Here is a 25,780-nt window from a genome sequence, read left to right as displayed (position 1 = left end):
AGACTACTGGAACTAAATCCCACTAAAGAATCAAACAAGCTTTTCAAAGTATTGGCGAATATAATATATATGAAAATGGATGACATAAAACTACCCCGTCTTTTGAAAAACATAATATTAATCCAATAGTAATCCAATCTGGGGGTTGCCAGCACATGGACAAGGGTCAGGCTATCTCGGTCCAGAGATGGCCATATATTCACATGTAGCTGAAAAATAAAGGTTTTTTTTTTTTTTTTGCAGAACTAGCATTTCCACCTACTGATATTTATGTAGAAGTGTCTTGTTCTATACAAATCCATGCAAACAGATGCACTGCCAAGTTATCATTGCTAAATGATATATTTGTACTGCAAAGGTTTTCCCCTTGCTAAATCCGTATTTAGCTTGTATATCTGGCTTCATTTTCAATGTTATGTAATCACCTAATACAATATGAGTAGCGTGCGAATGATTTTGCTTAATAATACTACTAAAAATAAAATAAGACACATCTCAGGGAGAAAGCAGAGAAATAAGTGAAGCTAATAGGCTCTTCTAACTAAGACACTGTGGCTTGATATAGGAACTGCTCCTAGCTAGAAAAGAAAGAGCAAATATGAAAGCATCCAACATAAGTCTGGAGTAGTTTTGACGCTGAACTTGGCTAGATCCTCTCACTCATCTTTGGGTCTGTTTGTTTCTTGCTGCTATTGTTTTAAAGAAAAGTATAAGGATTCTGAAGCACAATGGACTTCCATTTTTTATGAAATGGACTGGGGGTGGGGGGGAATCTCATTATTGTGAAACTTTTTTTTACTGAAAGCCTGCCAAGCAAGAGTCAAAAATCTGCAATGGAACGAACACTGCAATACCAAGCCAAGACAATGGCATCTCTGTCAGACATCCTGACAGTTTAAAGGCAACAATATAACGATGCAGCAAGACCCCTGACAGTACAGCGACATATTCTCTCAGATCGTCACATCATAATGCCGTGTTATTGCACAGCCATCACAGCTGTCAGACACTTGAGAATGTTTCGTCGGTCAAAGTTTGAAATGGAGGAGCAAACAGAATTGAAGCTTGCAGGGAACATGTTAAAAAAACAACAAGAAGAAAACAAAAACAACCCGTTTCAACATGATGGTTTTCTTCCATAAAGCCACGCTTTTTTAAAAAAAGCAGCACACAAAACAAATAGACATAGTGAGGTTGTAGGCCAAGCCTGCCCCAATCTGGTACTCTCCAAAATGTTTTGGTGTGTAACTCATTACTGACCGCTGGCCATGCTGGCTGGAGCTTATGGGGTCTCACAAGATCAGGAAAGCACCAGGCTGCAGAAGGCTGGTATGGGCTCTTACTCTGATACTAACCAGATGCAGCAAAGAGATTTAGCAGTGAATGATTTCTCATCGATGGCACGAGCGGACTAATAAATCCAATTGTAGCCATTAAAAGATAAAATGGCTGCATTCAGACATAATAAGAATAGGCCTAGCTTCCCACCCAGGCTTCCACACTTCCCTCTCCTGACACAGCTGCAAGGAGAAGGTTGGAAGCTTCCGCTTCATTTTAAGTTAACTGCAATTTCTTCTGGTTAATATTAACTATGGTTAGTGGAAAAGCAAGCCACCTTCATAAACTATGGTTTGAAATTGGATGGAAAAACAGCTGGGGGGAAAACAACGGATTTCCCTTGACCAGTGAAACCCCAACAATAACAAGCCTGAAGACAAGAGCACTCTACAGCTGAGCCATCTGGTTCTTCCTCTCCTCCCTCTCCAAGCTTACTAAATTTTGATGCATTTTTCAGCAAACCAAATTCAATCTGAATTGATAAAAAGAAATAATTAGCTGTGTTTCATAATAGTAATGTCTACATAGCTGAGGACCTTATTGGAAGCGCTTGAAACAGTTATTGCATCTGCTGAGATTGTTGTGTCAGTGTGCTGTGGAAGATAGTGCCACAGTTTGCAGATAACACTGGGCAGTTAGCAAAATAAATCAGAGTTGTGGAAGAGTGGTTCCAAGTGTGGTAGAATCTGAATACAGAAGAGCAGTATTGCTAAGAAACAACAGGACAAATACAGGATAAATACAGACTGTGAGTAACATTGTGTGTACACCACTTCTCAGTGGTTGGAGTGCATTGGATGCAAAGCAAATGGGGGTGTATAGACAACTCTTGTCTAACTCTTTGGAGTGCTAAGACTAGTTAAAATGGCCAAAATATTGAGAACTCTCACACTCACAACATAATCAAAGGCACATTCTTTCCAAGAATTTTATGTCACGGAGAACTGCGACTGAGCCAGAAACCCACCATCCAAAGGGCACATCCTAAATTACCAGGTCTAAATCTTAAATTGCATGACTTCTGCAAGAACAATCAATTCATTAGGACTTCTCAAGCCCGATCAAATGGCCTGTTTAAAATTTGGTCCAACTACTAAGCACTCTTGCCTAATGCCCCCCCCCTTACAAATCCCATTACAAAATAGCTTCCCTTGAAGGTTTATTACTCATTGCTAAGTAATATAGATGCTGGCAGCCCAACAGTTTCCTTTCCTCACAGGAACTTGGCATGTGAACAGGGTTTTTTTTGCCAATTGTTTTATTGATTTTTATATGAGGGAAAGTAACCCAATGCACTGCATGCTGCCCACAAATAATAAAATTATTAATACTTTGAACTTCAGTGGGTATGTTGGTCCCAACTTCAAAGTGCTTTAAAAACAAAATTAATTAAATCTCACACTGCAGCCCAACCCTAAAACAATCAATAGGTCATTAAGACATTATTGTTTTATACTAAGCTGCTTATTTCACTCAGAAAGATGACAAATGCTTGGCAAATATCCATAAAAAAGATGATCTTGCCCTCGGATAATACTTTATGTTCCTTTTGTAGGTAAATACAATCAAGCTAAGTGCACTATTCTTTCTAAATGACCTTGTTAAGCACACAAAACTTATTCAGATCCTAACCAAGCTGAAAAGCTCAAGTTATAAGTTCAAATATTTTTGAAGGACACTTGAGGGGGAAAGGAATGTAACTGTAAACATGGCATAAACTTCATAATACTCAATAACACATAAGACACAGCATCATTTCCTTTGAAAGCCTACCGTAAGCATCAAAGGAACAACTAATGTTCACATTTTTAGTTTCACAGAGCTATCACAATTTATATATTTTCAAAAGGGTCAAAACCAAACCACAGTGGTGAGACATGTTGAATGACTGACACACAGAATGCACATTCTGGCTCTGTAGATGCACTACAAAGAGGGAGGGGAAGCTCTGCAGATATAGAGTGGAGTGAATAATTGTACTGATAGTAAGGCAGAAGGGAAATAAATGACAATTTATAGACTCAGAGATAGAAGTAATTCCCTACAAAATGCAATTCTGGAAAACACACATTAATTTTTACCAAAATAAGTAAGTTTTGTTTATATTATTAGATGCAACACACATGTGGATTTGCTGCATATCCAGCACTATAAACAAAGCTAATTCATTTTGCAAAAAGGTCTGGGGAAAAATGGTAGAGGGAGTATACAGAGGGCAGAAAATTGCACCATCTGTCAAGTCCCTGCTCGCTGGAAGCCCTTCCAATATCCTACTTGGTTTCTATGCCTTGCACAAAAGTTACCTGACAATTTTTTAAAATAAACAGAGTCCTGGAAAGCTACTTTTTAAAAGAAGTGGAAATGTTAACATTTTAGAAAGGACGCATGAGGAGTAACCTAGAATGTAGGACACAATGTAATGTTGTGGCTACAACTACAGCCATAGCTATGTCTCTTTTGAGTTGCCTTGTGAAACCTAGAGCTCTGCCCTTGAGCAGTTCCCCATCAGACTCTCGCAAACCACTTGAAAATTGCAAGGAGTTGTGGTGGACTATTTAATAAACTTTTTTTTTTTGTTCTACAAATAAAAGCACATACATATCTCATATTTGAGCAAACACCATCTGGCCTTTCTAATGTGATGTGCCCCTTTCCTTGTGAGCAAAGTTCTACGTTCCACTTTGGACTTAAGCTGATTTTACTATATCAGATTAATTATTATTTTTTGCAGAATGTTCAAATATCCCATTTTCAAACTATCCTGCACAGATAAACACTACATTGTTGTTGTTGTTGGTTGTGGTGGTGTTGTTGTTATTTACTGTTTTTGAGTCTGGGTGAGTTTCATCTTGGCAGTGACAATGGTGGAAGCGAGTCTCATGAATGTAGAATCAGTTCTACTATAACCAGGGGTATGATCTGGGGACCACAAGGCAATTACAATCTGATTTTGGTTGTTTTTTACCTGCTCTAGAAACTTGGGAGTCAGAAAATATATTTTAATGGTCCTCACACATGCAGAGCTACATATTCATTCTTTTGTTGTGTTTAAACCATGACAAATTCCTTCAAGTTTTATTTCCATTGCTGGTGAACCACAGTATTGTGGGCATGACCTAACAGCTTGCAAAATTAGAGCATCTGAGGCAGAAGGTGGTTAAGAGGCCAGTCTTCATAACCCTTTCAAATCTCAGAATATCTGGTGGTCAGGAAAGGGGGTGGTCCTTATCTAGAAGGTAGCACATGGGGTGGGAGGGGGGGTGTCTCTCCCCTCCTGTGTGACTGAAACACAGTCTAGTAGCCGGATGCTACATACAGTACTGTATCTCACAAATAATCTTATTCAGCCCTAAGGGGGGAAAATGCCATTAGAATGGTTTTATTGGATTTTTCTCATGTAGCTTTCCATGGTAGAAAACTAGATTTAAACTGCAGAATGTCTTCAACTAGGTTACTTCAACATCTTCCAACTGCTACCGGTTATCACAATGGTTATGCGTCACCAGATATGCTTTAGCTACACCACAGTCTTCACAGTAAAACCCTTGTATCCTACTGATACAAGATAATTTGGAAAGGTCCCCCTCCCCAGCCACTAAAGAACAAATAATAAATCTCTCACCATTTCCTTGTTTCTTGGTCTGATACAGGAACACATCTCAGGCCAGCTCCTACCACCATGAGGGATGATGTCAGCAACATAGTTACCCTGAGGCCTAAATGGAAAAGAATAGCAATTTTACAAGGAAAACACAGGCGTATCCAAACATGTGACATAAAAAGTAGCAATTACAAAAGTAACCCTCCTTTTGAGGAAGTGCATCTTACAGGATATGTAAAACAAACATAGACAGATATTAACAGAGTAAGAACTTTTAAAAACAGTGCTAATGTTTGCATGCTTAACTAAAATTTCAGCTGACACTCCTATGCAGACTTAAACACCCAAGGCACCTAAATAAACAGCCTTCTCCAATCAATTTGAAAGAGAGGGCAGCTCTACATAGGCATGTCTTCTACACAGAGATGTTACTGAAAGCGGAGGGGAAGCTGTGGTAAGGGGTCAGAGCTCTGTATGCACATCAGACCTGCCACAGCTGCAAGGAATTACTGGACAGGTAATTCACGTGCCAAATCTGAATGATTTATCTAGTCTCATGTATAAAAGGGAGAAGTGGATGCATATCATTTCCTTTTCTGAAATAGTTAACATTTTCCCTTCCTGTTTGTTTTTCAAAGTGGAGTCTTAAATCTAATCCTGAAATAAATATGGCTTCTACATTGGAAGAATTTGCTTATTTGCGATACTGCAAAAAAAGCAGCAAAGACTGCAGTGTTCAGGTCCAATTGCCAGTTGCTGCATCCAGCGTTTTTAAAATACTACATTGGCATTTATTGGATGTTTATATCTTCTCTACATGTGTGCTATTGAAGAATAACATGTGGTCGGATAAAGATCTTTATTAAGACTGCTATAACTTCATATGAATAAATATACTAATATATTCCTTATGACAGAATTCCTGTTGCTGATCCAGAGAGCGGATACATACACACTGTAGCAGATACAGATCCCAGACAACAGGGAACAAAGTATTAGGAATGGAGCCCAATATTAAGCCCTCAAGAAAAAGTATTTATATGTTTCGGCCAGTTTTGAGTTTTGCAGAATGTTCTATTGTCATAAATCAAGAGATTTCTTCCTCCTCAGAGGAATCACTTGTTTAATACTACATGTCTTTCTTCTGAATATTCTGTTGGCTGTTTTAGGTTGAGTTCACACATAGTCTCCATTACCAATTTATTACTAGCAAAATGCCTTTCATGAAACTGACTGTGTGGACTGTAAGAGGTAAGAATGTGAAGCTCCCTTGAGAGTCCCAAGTCCCATGATGCTGGGAATGATTTTTATAGATGCAGTACACAATTAACTTATTTATTATATTTAATGTTGAGTTCACATGATAAAAATGTGAGAATGGTTGCCAGCTCACCATTGACAAGCACATATTTTTCCTGCAAGACCTCCTACCAGACTTCACACTGCTCAGACTTCACACGGATTGAAGGACTGAAAAGTGACAATATGCCTCCCTGCTTTGCAATCCTTTTTAGAGACAGTGCAATGCCTTGCACCTTCCCCCTCTCCTTTCTCCAAGCACAGAAGAGATATTGCAAACTTCACATTGAATAAGTGAAATCTCTTGCTACTTTCTGAGCTTCTCATCAGACCAGAAAAACAAAAATGAACCACAGTCCACCACTCTCAGCTTGAAGCTGTCCAGTGAAAGACTGGTTCTTGTAGTGCAGCACTCAGTGTGACATCACAATCAAGATCCTGCTCCCCACCTTTAGCACAAATTTTAACTGGCTACCAAGCCTGTACAAAATTTATGGATCGTAGATAAGAGACTCATGGATCAGGGTCAAATGATGGATTCAACTATTTTTCCAGGTGCAGCACTTTAGCGCAAACCATTTGGTTTTTGAGCTACAAATTATAATGCAATACTCTGAAGGGCTTTGAATAGTGCTCACGATTTCTCCGACCTTTTGTATCTTCTTAATATGCACGTATTCCTAGGAAATTATCTATAGTTAAAGAATAATGCCATACACATCAAGAACTGCCAAGAAGAGAAAAAATCTTCTTTTAAAAATGTCAAGCAGGTAGCTTGATTAAGGTGATAAAGCATAAAGGTCACAGAGGGCTGGCTGGAGATGCTGCACTAATATTATACTCTATAAAGGGTGGCTGCATTACAGCAGAAGGTCTTGAGGGCAAACAACGGACCAAACAGAAATTCAAAAATAAGATTATCTTTGTAAAATTATAACTTTACTTTTTCCCAACAGCAAGTTTACAATTTGAACTTAAAATATTTGATGTGGTGGCCTAAATTTTAGGAGCTTCATCTGGTCCATTGCGGGTGTAACACCCACATAGTACTCACTTAGTCTCAATGGAGCCCTGTTTCCCACCCACCATCTACCTGTAAATGCATAAAAAGTGTGTAAATGCAGCACTATGGAACTTCAGAGTGAATAGGAAATCTCTGCATTTTCCCCATATTCACATCTAGCTCTCCCTCTGGATACTGTCAACTGTGCTCAATATGGGCAATGTACCCACAGTGGACTGGATCATGCCCGATTCTGGAGTAAAAGACACATAACACACAAATACAGTATGTATGACTCATGTCATTTTTTAAAAAATTAAAATAAACCGATGGAGATGGAGCTTTGGGTGGCTTCCCACCATCCAGGATTCTAAATGCAGGTAAATATAAATCTTTAACTCCATGTGGGAACAGCTAGGAGACCCAAGTCAAAAGAGCAGGTAGGGAAGGGTTAACCATCCCTTCCCACACCACTTCCATCAAATCCCCCCACAAAAAGATGTCTTTCTTTAAATAGTGGGATCAAGCCTCTATGCAATTTTGCACATCATATAGCTAGCTCCTCAAAAGCCATATGCATGTTTGTGTACCATGTTTTGTTGCATCAACAGTTCATCTCACTGTGTTGAGGGGAAAGATGATAACCATCTTCAAATATCTAAAGGGCTGTCATGTATATGTTAAGAGGACCTACAACTATACAAACGCAAAAACATTTACTAGCACTGGTGCTTGTCTTGTTCATCAACCAAACATCAGCAGCCTTTGGATATACAGTGGTACCTCAGGTTACATGCGCTTCAGATTACACACTCCGCTAACCCAGAAATAGTGCTTCAGGTTAAGAACTTTGCTTCAGGGTAAGAACAGAAATCGGGGTCCAGCGGCATGGCAGCAGCAGGAGGCCACATTAGCTAAAGTGGTGCTTCAGGTTAAGAACAGTTTCAGGTTAAGAACGGACCTCCGGAACAAATTAAGTACTTAACTTGAGGTACCACTGTACTAATCATAGTGGAGACCTGCAGCCTATAAAACACGCAGTAAGTCTGTTGAAAGATTAGCTCCTAGACTACAAATTTATATGCATGGATAATGAAGACAGAATTAAGCAGTACGACCAAAATGCTAAATTCAGAACAACTTTTATTATTTTCAATAAAATCTATTATATTTCTAAGTCTTTTAAGTTTTAATATCCTGCTTCTCAGCTGCACAGAACATCAATAAATTTTCAGTAGCTTATTCAATCTGACAGTACCATGAACATGCCCACTGAGTAATGAAAATGCGGTATCTCCCTTAAGAAACAGACAGTGCCTTGGAGAAAGCAAGATGGCACACTGGGTGGCATGGTGAATTGAGGAAACAAGTGAAGCAACCAAACGCCCTATTTTTACATTTGCTGCTAGTTACATCTAGTACATCTGGTACAACTAGTTACTTCACTTCTGCTTTTGTTTCTTTCTCTCACAATGTGACCATTTGCCACTGCAAACAACTCAGGCTGAGTCACTATGGGCTGGAAAGGAGATGCTCCTTGAAGGTTTATTGAAACATAAATAACCCCCTCCTTCAAAATACTCATAGTTTCAATCTGCAACTACTCTTCAAATCTCTCTCTTGAGCACAGTCCAACACAACTTTCCTTCAAGCTCGCTGGCACGGTCATTAGATGAAAAGCAGAGCTGGTACATCTAGTTCAGCATCCAGTTCTTGCAGTAACCAACCGGATGACTACAGGATGCTCACAAAAATGTCCTAAGTGTAACAGCGCTTTCCCCACTTGCGATTCCTAGCAAGAGGCAGAACACTGCCATCATGACTAACAGCCACTATGCTCCATGAATGCCCAATTCTCATTGCCACCACTACTTTTGGGGAGAGTGAATCCTAGTGTTTAATTTAACACTGTGTGAAGAAGTATTTCTTTTGACTGTCCTGAGTCTTCCAACACTCAGAAGACCTTAAGGCTGGCAAATAAAGGGAGTATGAACTGCTGTATCTGAAGCAGGTTTGTAAACTCTAACAGAGAGAACTTTTGTTAGCATTAATTATGGGTAACAGGCATGTAAACATAATGCCCTCCCTCAGGGAGGTATGCCTGACACCAACTTTGCTGTCTTTTAGACACCAGGCAAAAACATTTATGCAGGCACTTAAAACATTATGACCATCTCCAGTACTTTACACTCTTCAGTTTGTATGTTATCTGTCTGTCTTATATGTATTTATTATTTTATTTTTGACAACTCACCTGAAATCACCAATGAAAGAGTATATAAACAAACCACGGGTATGATGTCAAAGGAATGGAGATAATATCTACGCTTGCAATTATCAACAAATTAAAGGAGCTGTTCCTTAAAAGCATATATTTTACTTTCAAAACACTCTGTCCTAGAGGCTGATCAGATATAGGCTCAAACATTGCAAGAGAGGAGGAAGAAAACAGAATAGTGCTGAGTTTTAGGGGTTGAGAACAGTTTTGAGGAAGCTGAAATATCAGTTAAGGAAGCTACAACTGTAAAAGAAAAGCACATGAGATTACTTCATAACATACCAGCAGCACTTCATACATTACCAATCTCTCCCCCCACGCCCACCCCGACAAATGCACACGTCTATGTGCAGTGTAATCTGGTGTGGTTCCTGAGCTGATTTTCTTTTCTACACTGCCTTCATTGCAAACAGAATATAAATATCCAAGTGAGTGATAATGAATACTTCATACCCACATGGAGTTTTTGAGTGATCAAAGCACTTCACGTAACATTCTCTCAATAATTCAAGTGTCAGAAATCTGTGGCCCTCAATATGTTGTTGGACTCCATCAATCCCAGGCAGCATAGCTGTTGGTCAGAGCTGCAGTCTGGCAATATCTGGAGGGCCACAAATTCCCCACTTAATGCCACCGAGTGAGTTCATGGTCGAGATGAGAACCAACTGGTTGATCAGTAATGGCTAACTGATTATTTCTGTTGCTGTTGGATTTACTGATTATTTTTATTTTATTATCTGATACTGTGTCCTTGTGTGCACTATGTTGGTTTTTTTCTTTAAGAAAAACAGTATAGAATATTTTAAATTACATAAATTTCCCTTAGCCCGGATATTGAAACTGCTTGGGATCTGCTGGACTGGAGATCTAAACAGGTTCTGAAATAGTAACTTTCAGTACTAAACTTTAAACACATACATTATGTTTAATTCATGTAGGTCTTAATATTTCTAGTAATGATCAAGTGTTTTAGAATAAAATGCCACATTCACTAAATTTAAGGTCAAATTACTCTACTGTATAGCTCAAAAATATCCCTCACTATTTCTGAATGGTGAGAAGCTTTGGGTCCACCAAGAGAGTTCTCAAGAACAAACTGTCGACTGAGCATATTTACTTCTCAAAATCAAGAAGTCAATCTGCTGATTATGCTGCAAAGATCCAAGAAATTGAGCTACTATTTATGGTACCATTATTAAATCCTAAAGGATGGGAATTGGAGATATCTCAATTTATCCTTCTTCCAATTAGTTTCTATTCTTGTCATCAATAGATAATTTGTATGTTGGGCTTCATGGTACTGCATTTCCCCTCAAAAATTGATTTTAAAATGTGTTTAATACTCCTGTGCAAAATAAAATCCCTTGAATTTCCTTATTAGTATGATTGTTCTAGAGCTAATCGATTGTACCTAAATTGAATATTCTCAGCTTACCAAATACTCAAGACCTGAAGCAGTGTTTCCCAAATTTGGGTCTCCAGCTGTTTTTTGATAACTCCCATCATCCCTAGCTAGCAGAACCAGCACTCAGGTATTATGGGAATTGTAGTCCCAAAACAGCTGGAGACCCAAGTTTGGGAAACACTGACCTAAAGGGTTATCCCACACCTCGTATATCCAATCAATCACTGTACTCTGCAGGAAAGGTCTGTTCCAAACTATATAGGAATTGGGCCGTTAGTGGCTCGTACCCTTTAGAATTCCCTCTCATTAAGTACTAGCTAGGTGCTATCTCTGTGGTCTTTTCAGTGCCAAATGAAGGCCTAACCCTTTCAGAAGCATTTTGAGATATTTCCCGGTCTAAATCTGTTTTTAGAAGTTTTAATTGTTCTCTGTGTTCATGAAAGTTAGACTGCACCCTGTATCTGCAAAAATGTGCTCTCTCAATCAGCATGGAGCTATTTGAGTATCTCCCCATAGTAACATAAAAACAAAAGTATTTTTTAATGCCACAGCCTGTAAATGCAACATAAAATTGCAAAACCAAGATGTCAAGCTACCTTCAGCACAGAAGAGACACTAATACTTAGCATTTAACTGCTTTGTTAATTACTTCATAAGAAACCCTCAATCTCATTTCCTTCAAGATTTGCTAAATTAAGTAAATTAATGTCTTCCACAAAATTTGATGTAATCCATTACATAACATTTCCACGTCCGTGTGGAGTTATTTAACTTTATTTATTTAACATTTAATTTTAAAATGCTGCGATTCATTCAAAGCCTTCGGGATATGGAATGACAAGACATTCAAATGTTATAAAGATTAATTAACAGTAATCAAAAAAGTATTTTTGCTACCCCTGCACTTTCAGCATAACTGCTAGCATTTTATTCATCCTTTTCATAACAAAGTTCGTGTTTTTTCTTATGCTAGGCATGACAGGGCACAAACTTCCTTAATTTTATTGACATATTTTAGATCTAACCTATTAAACCCCTTCCAGGGTTGTTGTTGTTGTTGTTTGTGTGTTTTTTTTGCTGCTGCCTTCTTGAAGAGCAGCTGTAGGCCATTACTACTAAGTTTATCCGAGTGTATATTGATAAATATTATAAGTTGCATTTTACTGTCATAGACTGAACCACTTTCTAATTTTCTCAACTTTAGTTGCGTTATTTCTGTGCTCTAAGCTCCAACTCCTCCCCTAAACTCCTCATACTCCCTTATTATATGAGCAATACAATGTGAACCAATATCTAAACACTATCAGTGCAAGTTTAACTTCCATGTGCTCACATTTATCTATCAATGCACAACTGACTGTTTCTGAAACTACTTGAACACTAAAGCACAATGACAAATCTGTTGAATGTTTTGGGTTCACATAACTGGTCTGGCCAACTTTTGTCAACCACCAGAAAGAGAGATGCTTGTATGCTGAAAGATTTAGGACTCCTGAAAGACTTAAAAGATCTTTAATGTATAGTGATAACTATGAGAACCTTTCAGTGATGAGGTCATGCAGTGAAATGGACAGTAGATAAATTCAGGGCAGGCAAAATGAATTTCTTCTTGACCCCATATTTGATATAGAATTTGCTATTCCTTGTGATGGTTATAAGCTTTGAAAGCTTTTTAAAATAGAGGATTAGACAAATTCAGCTGACATAAAAAAATAGAAATGAAGTCCCAATGCTTATAGGCAATTTAACTCTGATCACTAGGGGTAAACAGGACGATATGGCTGTAGGGTAGTGTCCTGTCTGCAAGCACTCCAACAGTATGTGACTGGCTACTGTCAGGAGACATGTTAGACTTGTTCCAGCAACACCACTTTTATGTTCTTAATCCAAGTTTCTTTAAAAAATACATTTACATATACCTATTCATAGAGCTGTCTGCTTGTGAATCTTCTTCTTTATGAAAACTACAATGAATGCCAGACAATATACTAGACATATAGACATCAATTTTGTGCTAGATGGTTCACTTTTGTTCCCTTTAAACAGCAGGGTTTTTTTTCTGAATTGTGATTAGGGAGAACATTAAGGGGAAACTAAAGAAAGTTGAGAAGGTACACAAAACCTTCTAGGGAAAGAGGACACAAAAAGAATGGATGTAGTCATGAGTTTCTGTTCCAGCAGATTAAATTACCTGCTCCAAAGGTCAAATACAGTGGTGCCTCGCAAGATGAAAAACTCGCTAGACAAAAGAGTTTTCCGTCTTTTGAGGTGCTTCGCAAGACGAAATGTCTTGCGAGTTTTTTCCCTCCCCCCCCCTTTTCTAAGCCGCTAATAGCCGCTAAGCCGCTAATAGCCGCTAATAGCGCTAAGCCGCTAATAGCCGCTAATAGCGCTAAGCCGCTAATAGCCGTGCTTCGCAAGACGAAAAAACCGCAAGACGAAGAGACTCGCGGAATGGATTAATTTCGTCTTGCGAGGCACCACTGTAACTGCGGCCATATTGATGAAGCATTCTGGGGACAACTGATTTTCTTCCCAAGTTGTAGTAGGAATATTTTCAGCATTCATTTACAACAGAATATATTCAAACTCTCCATAACAATGGGCATTTCTGATGCAAAAGGCAGAACTAGAGGCTCAGCCAGAGTTAGAAACTCAGATATATAAGCTAGTCACCAAATGGCACCTTAAACCAAGGTTATGGTCATTACAACAGAATGCCTAGGCATGTTGCTGTGGTGTCTTTTGCACTGAAATTTATTATTATCGTTATTGGTATACATTTCATTTCTATACAGCTTTATATTTTAAAGAAAAGATCTCAAAACAGTTAACACGACATTAAAACATCAATTGAAGCAATCCAGAATAAAACAAAATCAAGCTTCAAGGGAACTATTTCAGATTCTTCTCTAAGTGACATTCTGTTTTCCCAAATTTATTTACCAACAATTTATAGAGCTGCCCCATAGCAGAAGTACTCTAGGAAGCCAGTGTGGTGTACAGTGGTACCTTGGGTTAAGTACTAAATTCATTCCAGAGGTCCATTCTTAACCTGAAACTGTTCTTAACCTGAAGCACCACTTTAGCTAATGGGGCCTCCTGCTGCCGCCGCACCACTGGAGCACAATTTCTGTTCTCATCCTGAAGCAAAGTTCTTAACCCGAGGTACTATTTCTGGGTTAGTGGAGTCTGTAACCTGAAGCATATGTAACCTGAAGCGTATGTAACCTGAGATACCACTGTACTGGTTAAGAGTGTCAGACCAGGACCTGGTAGATCATGAAGCTCACTGGGTGACCTTGGGCCAGTCACAGCCTCTACCTCACTGGTTTATTGTCGGGATTAACTGAGGAATAGGGGTGAACCATGTACAAGGGAATCCCCACTTACGCAGCGGTTCTGTTCCCAGCTGCTGCACATGTCACTAGGTGGCATATGAGTGGGAATTCCCCTGACCCTTTCAGTGCCAAAGATGGCATGTATGTCAGTGGAAGCGCATGTGCTGATTGTGCACAAGTGGGGAGACACCTGCAATCCTTGGAGAAAAATGTGGGGCATATATGCAATAAATAAGATATTTTGCTCACCTGCTTAAGAAAGCTGGAGGGGACAGCCAAATGGAAATGTCAGTAGCCAACTTGGCATCCAGAGATCTCCACATGGCCACAGTTGGCCACGTGCCAGTCGCAAAATGCACCTGGCAAATTTTGAACACTGGACTCAGAATGAAGACACCTGAGCATAGCATGATTGTGCTCCTTCCACGACTACAGGCAGCAAGATATTCCAAAAGAGCAGCACTCAACCAAGGTATGCTTCCCTTGGACAAAGGTTGCAGAATACATATATTGCTATAATAAACGAGTTTTATTTACAAATATACAGGTAGGGGGTTCAATTTAAACACTCCAACAAACCTCATCCATGCTCCCATATTAGCTTTCTAAAGACAGTTAGCATCCCCCAAAATGCTTTGAGCTTTGGGCCCCAAAATCAGCTCTGTATGTAACTCTCTTCCTTTAGTCCTACTGGAAAAAACCCTCAAACCTATTCCTCCTTACACAGAGACACCTTGAAAGTCTAAAGTGGGAAGCCTGCTCTACATGTGAGGTTTTACCATGTGACTTAGAACACTGCACAATCAGGGTTCTAGATTGCATAATTGGCCTGTGTATGTTGGTCTATATACCACTCAATACAACATGGAGGGGAGTGGTACCAGGAGACAGCGAAGTAATGCAGAGAGATGGTGTGGCCTTGTTCTTTCCCCCATGTAAGCGCCAAACACCTGAGCTATCAAAAATGTGGATGACAATGAACATGAGTAACAAACAGGTTTTGAGGTTGGGGTATTCTGTCCTGAATTGGGGAGAGTGAAAGAGGGTTGACTGTGAGGCCATCAGCTTTGAGTGAGAAGAGTCAGGACACCTTCTGCATCCCACTGATTCATCCACTTCCCATATCTCATAAATATCCCAACCCCATCCATTGTAACTTTGTTGTGCAATGTAAAATCCTGCGCTACATAAACAGGCAGGTTAACCTGCCAAGTTTTCTGTTACTCACCATTACTCACCTTTTCTTTTGTACAAAAAATGTGGTCCGTACATACACACTTGCAAATGCACATACAAACACCACTTTAGGAGCAAGGAACAAGAATGACGAACAGCATCCTTATTTCACTAACCGTTTCCTCAAGTCTACACCTTTAAGTCACTGAACCAGCAAAGTAGCTCATAGAATCTGGTTTCAACCAATGTGATCTACTCTGGCACAGCATTAAAATATGATTGTTAAGCAGCAATGACCACAGATCCAAAGAGCTACTGTAAGCACAACAAAAGGCCCGTGAAAGTTCAGAAGGAATTCTTAACTTTGCTATGAGTCCTAGAAGACCTGCTCCCTGCCCTGCAGACCCTTTTCTACCTGGGCTGGAAGGGTGCAGGCCTGACTGACTCCAGCTACAAAAGCTGAGGCTGCAAAGCTGAGGCTGCTGAACAGACACTGGGGCCAGGGTATTGTTTTTTGGGGGTGGGGGGTTAGATTGTTGCTGTGATGTTATTTTTTTGTTTGTTTATTTTAGATCTTATGATTTCCGTGGAAATTATTTGATTTGGTTGCGTATTTTTTATGTTTTATTATGACTCCTTTTGCTACGTTGAAATAATGTGGGGCGTATTCTATGTTGCTATCCACCTTGAACATAGAATATCAGCACACCTGCTAAATAAGTAATACAGATCTGTACAGTATTTTAAGAAGCAGATATTCAGTAAAGTGAGCAGCTTGAGACACATCGCTTCCCTCTAGAAACTTTTTATCTTGTGGGAAATACAGTGGTATCTCGGGTTAAGTACTAAATTCGTTCCGGAGGTCCATTCTTAACCTGAAACTGCTCTTAACCTGGAGCACCACTTTAACTAATGGGGCCTCCTGCTGCTGCCGCGCCGCTGGAGCATGGTTTCTGTTCTCATCCTGAAGCAAAGTTCTTAATCCAAAGCACTATTTCTGGGTTAGCGGAGTCTGTAACCTGGAGTGTATGTAACCCGAGGTACCACCATATGGGCTCTTTGGTTAGGAAAGACAGAGAAACTCAATAAATTAAGTAAATAACAGCATGGGACGTGGTCAAAAACGTGAACTTCAGCCCTTCTTCTAGGTACTACCCCGTCTCTAACTAAAGCGGACTCTAATCCATGAAAGCTTCTGCCACAAATTGTTCCCCTTTTAAGACTCAGTTGTTTCTACCTAGTAGGGTTGTTGTACCGCTGCCCCCCTGCCCATCCCTTTGGGTATTTGCCCCAGATATTTAGGTGGGGTGGGAACACTAAAAGAAGCAGGCCCCGCTCCAGCCAGCCAGCCCGCCCGCCCGCCCTCCTCTTTCCCTTACCCTTCTTGTCCATGAGCCACATGAAGAAGAAGCAGGGCACGAAGCCGATGGGCCCCCAGAAGACGAGCAGGGCGATGTCCAGCTTGGAGAAGGGGAAGGCCTGGCGGGCCGAGTTCTGGATGGGGCCCCAGGTGTTCCACACCAGGCCCTGCGCGAAGCCCAGCAGCGAGAAGAGCAGCAGCACCAGCCAGCGCCGCCCGTACACGCGGCCGGGCAGCGGAGGCGGCGGCGGCACGCGCGGAGGCGCCGCGGGGACCAGCCCTGGGCTGCGGGGAGCAGCCGCCCGCGAGGCCGCTGCCGTCCTCCGGGGCTGGCCATGCGCAGGGTAGTGCTGGGGCAGCGCCGCGGGCGCCGGCGGAGGCTGCAAGAGGGGCTCCCGCTCCTCGGGGCTGCTCCAGTCCGAGCCCATCGCCTCAGGGAAGGAGACCCCCCGCCGCCCGCTTGCCTGTCGCCTGCCTGCCTGCCTAGCCGGCCGGCCGGCGTCCTAACGTAACCCCACTTCGGCGGCGTTTGCAGTAACGCAGGCAGAAGGCAGCAGCCCGGGCAGCCGCATGCGCGATTCAGCCGGGCCTCACCCGACGCCGAAGCGCCTCTCGGCACCAGGCAGCGCATAGAGAGAGGAAAAGAATAGAGCGGCGAATGGTTGCTTGTCTTGCACACGGAACTTCCTGCTTTCAGCCCGGGCGCGGTTTCACGTGGGAATGAAGCCCACCATAAGCGCTTGCACCTGAGTGAGGATGTGTGTCAGGTTAAGACGCTGGCAGTCCTGTGCTTATTATAATACCCGGAGCAGACCCACTGAAATTGCTGGCCTTTAACATAAAGCAACGTACATTGAATTCGGCGGGTCTCCTCTGAGGAGGGCTAACGTTGGGACACAACCCTACGTTGCGGGCGTTTTCAGGGGCAGAAGCGACGGCTGTCCATTGAAGACGAAAGGGAGGGAAATGCAGGATTTTGGTGTCGCCAGGAGTGAGCGGCATGTCAACACGCACCTAGAAGATTAGTAGCGAAAACACGAGTTTATGGTCTAACGCGTGCCTTGTTTTGAGGCGGAGGCAATGTGATTGGTCTGAGTTTAATGTTTTTTTTAAAATAAAGCATTTCAAGATTTGTGTTGCTGACGCTAATGCAGTCCATCGTCCTCATATGCTGGGAAGGAATATGTCGTTGGTCGTCAAGACAGCCTTGCAAAGTAGCCCGCCTCGCTGCCTACTCCTTGTAGTAGTTGCGAGGAGTAAAAATTAACACCCCCCCCCAAGTAGGTATAGCTCCAGATTCTTCAGGGTTTGTCCACCTATACGTGCCCATAGCTTGACCTCTCCCGCCCTTAGATTGCACAGCTCTTTGGGGAAGAGGATCCGCGCTGGTTCACACGTGTCTGCACGTGATTTGATTACCACATCCCTGATGAGCAGCAGCTGAATACGTGAACGCATTCCACCAAGCGTTGCGCAAGCGGGAGGGGAAGAGTTTCCTATTTGGGGATATCGGTAAACACCAGTGCGCTCTGCCCAGGCTAACTCGTGACTGTTGGACGCAGCTTTGTGGTTACGTGGAAAGCAGTCGCGCGTTCCCCGAAGAAAAGCAAGGGCAGCAGCTGCAGTCCCACGCTTTGCAAGGCAAAACACAAACAAAAGCCACGTGATTCTGCGCCTGATCTCCCACGTGATCTCGGGGAGGGCTGGTGGTGGTGACGGCGAAACGTCGAGCCGCTGAGGGAGAAAGAGGAGGGGACCGGGGCGGTTTCTCTTTCGGAATAGGAAAGGCGAGAGAGGGAAACGATGGCAACGAGAGCAGATGCTCTGGTGGTCTCTTCGCTGCCCGGTAGGTTGCTCCTTTCTGTGCCAATATCTGTCCAGGTATCCCCGCCCGCCGAAGTATCGGATCTCACCTGCACAGGCTCTCATGTCTTGGCTTCTCAATTTACGTGGGACAGACATCAGGTTAACATGCCCTTTGGTGAACCGGCTTCAACTTCGTTAAATACAATATAAGCCTTCCCGACTGCAGCGCCTTCAACCCCGAGTTGAAGCCGGTGGTGGCCAAGTCGTGGTGAACAATGTAGACGTTGTGCATATTGGCTGGTGAATGTTCAGCCTGCCCATATTAACCGAGCAATGTATGAAATGCCCTGCTAATCGATTAATGGTTGCCCAGCCTTAGTTGGAGACTGTACACATTGACTGGGCTATATGCAAAATTGCCTACTGGACACACTCTCCATGCAGTTCAGAAAATGTACACTAAAGCCGGCTTTATTCTGTGTTCATCTTGCGTTCACCACAGCAAAACATACACAAACAAAAGTATAAATCCACTCTTCTCTTCACTAACTTGCTGATCAGCTAAGTGTAAGAAAAACAGTGCTTTGAGAGGCTTTGATTCAGATATTACTTTAGATCTTGCATTCTTCCTTCTTTCCCTTCGAAAACTGGTACAACTGTCAAGCTGATCGTCACATTTAAAAAACAGAATGTTGACTGGCCATGAATATCCACCTCCATTCCAATGTCACAGCCTTCCAGGAAACGCATTGTGTTGTATTTTACATTTTTCCTGTGCTCCCCCACCCCTTGAAAAATGGTTTGGATTTGAGCGTTCGTAACCAAAGTGTGGAATGATGTCCGAAGTATATGCATTTCATGCTGATAATTCTTGTGTTCAGCTGTATTGCATTATATTTTGCATTTTGCCTCTTACTTTGAATATAGATAGGAGAACTGAGCTGGTATCTAACCTTAATATGTATAATTGTGTCCTGAATATGCACATCAAACCTAATTCTGATATTTCAAAGTTTAGAGAAGTTTCATTACAAGTCAGCAAACAAATGGAATGCTCAAATGGGCTAAACCAAAGGTCTTTCTTTGCCACGACACATAGCTATCTATTTGATTGTAAACTGGGATGCCTGGAATATAAAAACTGCAGGAATAAGAATGACTCATTGCCTCCCCCAGAATTGCCCTTTTGTGAATGCATGTTTCCCACAATGCTTTAAGTGAATACTCCCAGCAGCAGAGAGCAGCATACTAAAGGGTAACCTTTGGCCTGTGGTCTATGTGCGCACAGTAGAGAAGGATACTGAACACAAAGCTTCCAGAAAGGACAACTCTAGTGAAACTAGTTCTCACTTGCCCAGTTATTTTCCTTGCCCATGTTCGCTTTAGGAGATCTTATCATAAGAACATAAAACAAGACTGCTGGATCAGGCCAGTGTTCCATCTAGTCCCATATCCTGGTGTCTCAATGGCCAGCTAGATGCCCGTGAGAAGCCTGCAAGGTGGACAAGAGCAAAACAGCACTCTGCCCACCTGTGATTCCCAGCAGCTGGTAGTCAGAGGCATAATTTCTTGGGTTTCAAAGTGTCTGTGGGTATGTGCAGGAAGTTTATTCTTAGAGAAAACCCTCACTGAGCCCAATCCATACCCATGTATATTGGTTGCAAGGGGAAGGATTTGCAGCAAAAATAAATTCATTATGATGTCATCTGTTGGTAAAGGCAAAAGAGAGAGCTGCTAGCCTTGCAGCAGTTAAGTGCATACAGTGGTACCTCGGGTTACAAAAGCTTCGGGTTGCAAGCACTTCAGGTTACAAACTCCGCTAACCCGGAAGTAGTACCTTGGGTTGCAAACTTTGCCCCAGGATGAGAACAGAAATCATGTGGTTCCATTAGCGAAAGCGTGCCTTAGGTTAAGAACAGTTTCGGGTTAAGAACGGACATCCAGAACGAATTAAGTTCGTAACCCGAGGTACCGCTGTACTGATGCTGAATTTGATCATGCACATGAAGGTGCAAAAAAATAGTTCAAGTTGATGCTGATGATGCTTGAAGAACTGGCCTGTTGCCTGCATAACTCAATTTACTTCTTGCTTTTTTAATGCTGTTTTAGTTCTTCCTTCTTTCTGCTCACATGCATGTTCATGTGGAAGCAAGTCCCTATGTGGGCAATTAAACTTACTCACATTTTTACTTTTTAAATAGATGTGGTTGCTTAGTTTTATTTCTGTTTAGGTTCTCCTTCTTGCACACATGCATGTTGATGTGGAAGCAAGTTCCCCTGAGGTTAATGAATCATGCTCATATTTTTACTTTATATATTATGTTTATATCCTCTTTTGTTTCCATGGAAATCAACACGGTGTGTGTAGGGTTCCCAGGTGGTCTCTCATCCCGCCCCAGCCTAGCTTAGCTTCAGCAAGATAGGTGCATTATCTGCCATCCGACACTGGCAACAGTCTGATCCTATGATGAGTTCAGTATGCCTAAGTCAATTGAATCCACCTCTGCATAAGAACTGGCCACAAGTTTGTCTAGAATTGCAGCATTAGATGCAGACTTCACTAAATATTTCTCCTTTTTTTTGTAGTTATGGCAGTTGTGGACCCCCCCCCCCATTCAGATCCCAATGTGATTTTATGAGAAGTTCTCCTACGATTTCCTTATTTTTTATATTTTTTCTTTTCTAGTGGTTTATATCCAAACTATCTTTTAAGTGAATGGGGAAATCTGTTCATCTCATTATGTTGCATCGCCAATAGCCTATTAGTTTATGAGCGGTGTTCATAATTGATAAATACAGTACTATCTTACACCTTCCAAGTAGTATATCCATCTCTTTGAGGTTCTAATATAGTGGTACCTCAGGTTACAGACACTTCAGGTTACATACATACTCCGCTAACCCAGAAATAGTATATTGGATTAAGAACTTTGCTTCAGGATGAGAACAGAAATTGCGGCATGGCAGCAGAGGGAGGCTCCATTAGCTAAAGTGGTGCTTCAGGTTAAGAACAGTTTCAGGTTAAGAACGGACCACCGGTACGAATTAAGTTCTTAACCCGAGGTAGCACTGTACTGCACATTTACTAGGGAAAAGACCCCACTAAATACAGTAAGACTTGCCTGTGAGTAAACATGCATCAGGTTGAACTGTGAAGTGATTCCCTGCCCCCCGACTGGTTAGAGAACTTTTGACTTCATATTCATTAAGGGGAACTTGTTCATAATGCTCACATGGTACAATGCCCAGTTTATTTAGTCCCATCAACTGGGCAATGTTTAGGTAATTTTTGGATCGGATCAATAAATAATCTGAAGCTGATTATTCACACTCACCCTGTGTTCATATTGATGAAAATACAAACACTGGTAAGTTTCCTGTGCCTGTCCCTTACCTAGTAAATAAGAAAGTAGGAAAATGAAGAATGTAAATATAAGCATGAATCACGTATTCAGTCATTTGGACTAAGCCATCTTATTTTCAATATGTTGTTGTTGTTTAGTCGTTTAGTCGTGTCCGACTCTTCGTGACCCCATGGACCAGAGCACACCAGGCACTTCTGTCTTCCACTGCCTCCCGCAGTTTGGTCAGACTCATGTTTGTAGCTTTTTTTTTTTGGTAGATTTTCAATATAATCAGCTTTAAATCTCTTCCGACAGAATTAAGAGTTTAAGATAGATGTTAAATATTATTCATTTGTATTTTCCATTAATCAAATTGTAATTGAAATAACTAATTGCAATTACAGTATTTTAATTACTTTGTTTCCTAGCACTGTGGCCTGCATACAGATGTGACTCTAGTGATGTGACCTTTCTTCCCCAGATAATTTAGCATAGCACAGCATTCCATGTGAATTTGCAGGCTATAGAGCTGTCTAAATTAGTTAATGTGGAGGAATGGTGCATTGTTGATAAACTGTTGGAAGCCAAATTAGCTTTATCTTGCAGCAAGCTGATAGCATTATTTTACTCATGGGACTAATACATCTCTAAATATGCTAATTTCACTCTTACTTCTGTTGGGTGGTATTTTTAGCATTCTCATCGTTGACATTATAATATTAATGGAAGGAGATCTCTGCTTGCTTTAGCTTGCCTCGCAGTGCAGCCCCAGAGATGTGTATCACTAGAGAAGGAAATATATATCTACACAAGAAAAGGACTGATTTGTCACCTACAAGGCCTGCAGATAATCTAAAGCCTGCACTCAAGACAAACCCCATTATGAAAAGTTATGTTAAAAAGGTAGGCCTGCCATTATGGGCAAGCATTTCTGAAGCACAATGGTAGCCATGGGAGAATGTGTTTAAGATAACATTGGAATTTATCTGCTGCATTAATATCTCATGCCAATGTATATTTTTATTCTATGCACATTTACTTGGAAGTAAGCTCCATCAAGTTCAGTGGGGCATACTGCTAGTATGTTGTATATTGCACAGTTAGATTATTTCCTCCTTAGACCGAGGCAGAGTGCTTTGGAAGCATAAACATTAATACTAAATAGGGGCACATCCATTTTCATTACATGCAGAGAGCTTATGTCACTCCAAGTTGTTGCTGACTGTGTTGCTTGGGATTGAACTGGAGTCCCTAGATGGCCACAGGCTTCCCATTCCTGATGTTGACAAGAAGGGGGAGGGGAACCTGCAGTCCTATGGAAAGTGTGCAACTAATTTAATTAGGTGCACCTAACTTTGTAATATTACAGGATACATGTATCTCCTGTGTAATCTCCTATGCATTTGAAATACTGCCTTTTTACGTTGATTGAATTGCAGTATGGCTGTGTTAGCAAGTCATAGTATAGTAAACCATAGTTTAGTGTGAGCTTCAGGGAGCCTTGGGTGAGCACATAGTCCTTGACTCTTCTCAGACAGCTAAGATATGGAATTCATAAGCTTTCATTTCTGTTTTTTATTAACTACAATGTTCTGTGTCCTCCAGACTTGGAACTGTAGTTAGGTAATCTTAACTTTATTTAGTTTGACTGAACCAGCTTTAGTAACAGCAGTTTGAAGCCAGCTTGTTTCAAACGTTAATGATAATCAGAGTTTACAGTTCTGGTTGCCTCACCAGCAAAAGGATGCTGTATAGCTGGAAATGGTTTGGAAAAGGGCAACTAAACTGATTGAGGGGAAAGATAAAGTACAAGTGGGAGAGAGTGCTGTTGTGCCCAGTCTTGCTTTCAGGCTTCCCATAGTTGTCTGGTTAGCCACTGTGAGAACAGTGTACCTCGGGTACCTCGGGTTACATACGCTTCAGGTTACAGACTCCACTAACCCAAAAATAGTACCTCAGGTTAAGAACTTTGCTTCAGGATGAGAATAGAAATCGCATGGCGGTGGCGCAGCAGCAGGAGGCCCCATTAGCTAAAGTGGTGCTTCAGGTTAAGAACGGATCTCCAGAACGAATTAAGTATGTAACCAGAGGTACCATTGAACTAGACTAGATTGGCCACTGGGCTGATCCAGCAGGCTCTTACGTTTGCCTGCCTAGACAAGCCACAGTTAAGCAAACTTCTTTGTCTCCTTCTGGCTACAAGGAACTAGGAAAGGGGAGCACCTGAGCCCGAGACTTGCTGTGACTCATTTCTTCTTCACATTCCACTAAACTATGGCTTAGTTTTTGCATGGCATGCAATCATAGCTCGTGACTTCCTGCTACAATTGTTCCTACTAGAATGCCATCTGACACTTTCCATATGCAGAGCTCTGCTGAGAGATGTTTTAATAAAAACTAAGCAGATTTGCCACAAGCAATTTAGAAAACAATAATTTAGAAGGCTTCTGATCACATGGAGTTAATTGAAGAAACTGGAACCTCTCAATATTTATACTGACATTTCTTGGATCAATAAAAATGTGATCTAGCCTCCTTGCCACATTTCTAATGCATATAGAGGTTCCACTTCTTTTCCTGACAGTCTGTGCTTTTATATAGCGTTTATGACCCAACATATATAACTGCTGTTTATTGATTTAAAACATTTTATCCCATTCTTCGGCCTGAAAAAATCTCAGAGCAGCTTATGAAGATTAAAAACAAGATAGTCCCTGCCCTCAGGCTTACAATCTACAAAACACACACAAAAGAAAAGGGGATTGGGAAGGAGGTGTTGTGCGGCTCAGCAACCTTTGACACAAGCTCTTTACAAAATTCAGCAGGTCATGGAGCTGCATCTAAGCACAGTGGGAGGACTGCTGATTGCTTACTTTCTGGTCTTCTTAGCAGTGTTGTTGTTGTCGTTTAGTCGTGTCCGACTCTTCTTGACCCCATGGACCAGAGCACGCCAGGCACTTCTGTCTTCCACTGCCTCCTGCAGTTTGGTCAAACTCATGCTGGTAGCTTCAAGAACACTGTCCAACCATCTCGTCCTCTGTCGCCCCCTTCTCCTTGTGCCCTCCATCTTTCCCAACATCAGGGTCTTCTCCAGGGAGTCTTCTCTTCTCATGAGGTGGCCAAAGTATTGGAGCCTCAGCTTCAGGATCTGTCCTTCCAGTGAGCACTCAGGCCTGATTTCCTTCAGAATGGATAGGTTTGATCTTCTTGCAGTCCATGGGACTCTCAAGAGTCTCCTCCAGCACCATAATTCAAAAGCATCAATTCTTCGGCGATCAGCCTTCTTTATGGTGTTCTTAGCAGTAACAGTTGGTAAATGACATTAGAACCAAGCACGATGGAGGGTCTTGACAAACAGGAATTTATTAGAGGCATTTTTTTTCTTGAGTGGAGAAGAGATGATTCAGTAAAATACTCCTGCTGAATATCTGTAGCTGTTTAAAATACAAAGGCTCTGCTCAGGAAAAAGATGGATACCCTAACAGCACAATCATCTTATTCAGAAGTAAGTTCTATTGAGTTCAATAATGTTTATTCCCAAGTAAGTGTTCGTTGAATTTCACTGTTGAATTTATCTTTTAAAGCAGTGGTGGGCATGCCAGATTTGGCCCATGAGTCCGTTTTCTCTAAACATTGCCCACCTCCCTCACACCTGACACTCTGTGATATAGAGGGTGGGGAGGTAGAGACTGGGCTCTCAGTTCCATGGGAGAAGGAGCAAGGGTGGAATGGGAAGCAAGAGAACTTGGTGTCAGTGAGGCAAACAATTATATATCTGGGAAGTTCCCTATTCATATGAGGATTTGTTTTGAGAATTACCTTCGCATTT

The 25,780-nt window shown here is 41.5% G+C and overlaps 2 protein-coding genes across 4 annotated transcripts in view; one reads left to right on the top strand and one right to left on the bottom strand.

Moving 5' to 3' along the window:
* SLC49A4 (solute carrier family 49 member 4) overlaps window positions 1-17,782 on the bottom strand; it is a 70,604-nt gene extending 52,822 nt beyond the window's left edge. For both annotated transcript variants that reach the window (XR_013843163.1, XM_079993925.1), the window contains exons 1-2: window positions 16,821-17,782; window positions 4,961-5,054 (exon numbers count right to left, since the gene is read on the bottom strand). Coding sequence is in view for 1 of the 2 variants with exons in the window: in XM_079993925.1 (XP_079850051.1) it covers window positions 4,961-5,054; window positions 16,821-17,229 (503 nt within the window). In the remaining variant the exon portion in view is untranslated. The remainder of the gene's footprint in view (window positions 1-4,960; window positions 5,055-16,820) is intronic.
* Window positions 17,783-18,378: 596 nt separating this feature from the next.
* HSPBAP1 (HSPB1 associated protein 1) overlaps window positions 18,379-25,780 on the top strand; it is a 52,139-nt gene continuing 44,737 nt past the window's right edge. The window contains exons 1-2 of one of the 2 annotated variants that reach the window (XM_079993971.1): window positions 18,379-18,647; window positions 22,701-22,854. Coding sequence is in view for 1 of the 2 variants with exons in the window: in XM_079993969.1 (XP_079850095.1) it covers window positions 18,605-18,647 (43 nt within the window). In the remaining variant the exon portion in view is untranslated. The remainder of the gene's footprint in view (window positions 18,648-22,700; window positions 22,855-25,780) is intronic. The other variant, XM_079993969.1, reaches the window with a different exon arrangement.

Source organism: Podarcis cretensis (assembly GCF_951804945.1).
Source record: "Podarcis cretensis genome assembly, chromosome: 1".
In the NCBI taxonomy this organism is placed as follows: Eukaryota; Metazoa; Chordata; class Lepidosauria; order Squamata; family Lacertidae; genus Podarcis; species Podarcis cretensis.
Note: the sequence above shows the minus strand (reverse complement) of the source record. Positions and strands in the feature narration are given on the sequence as shown.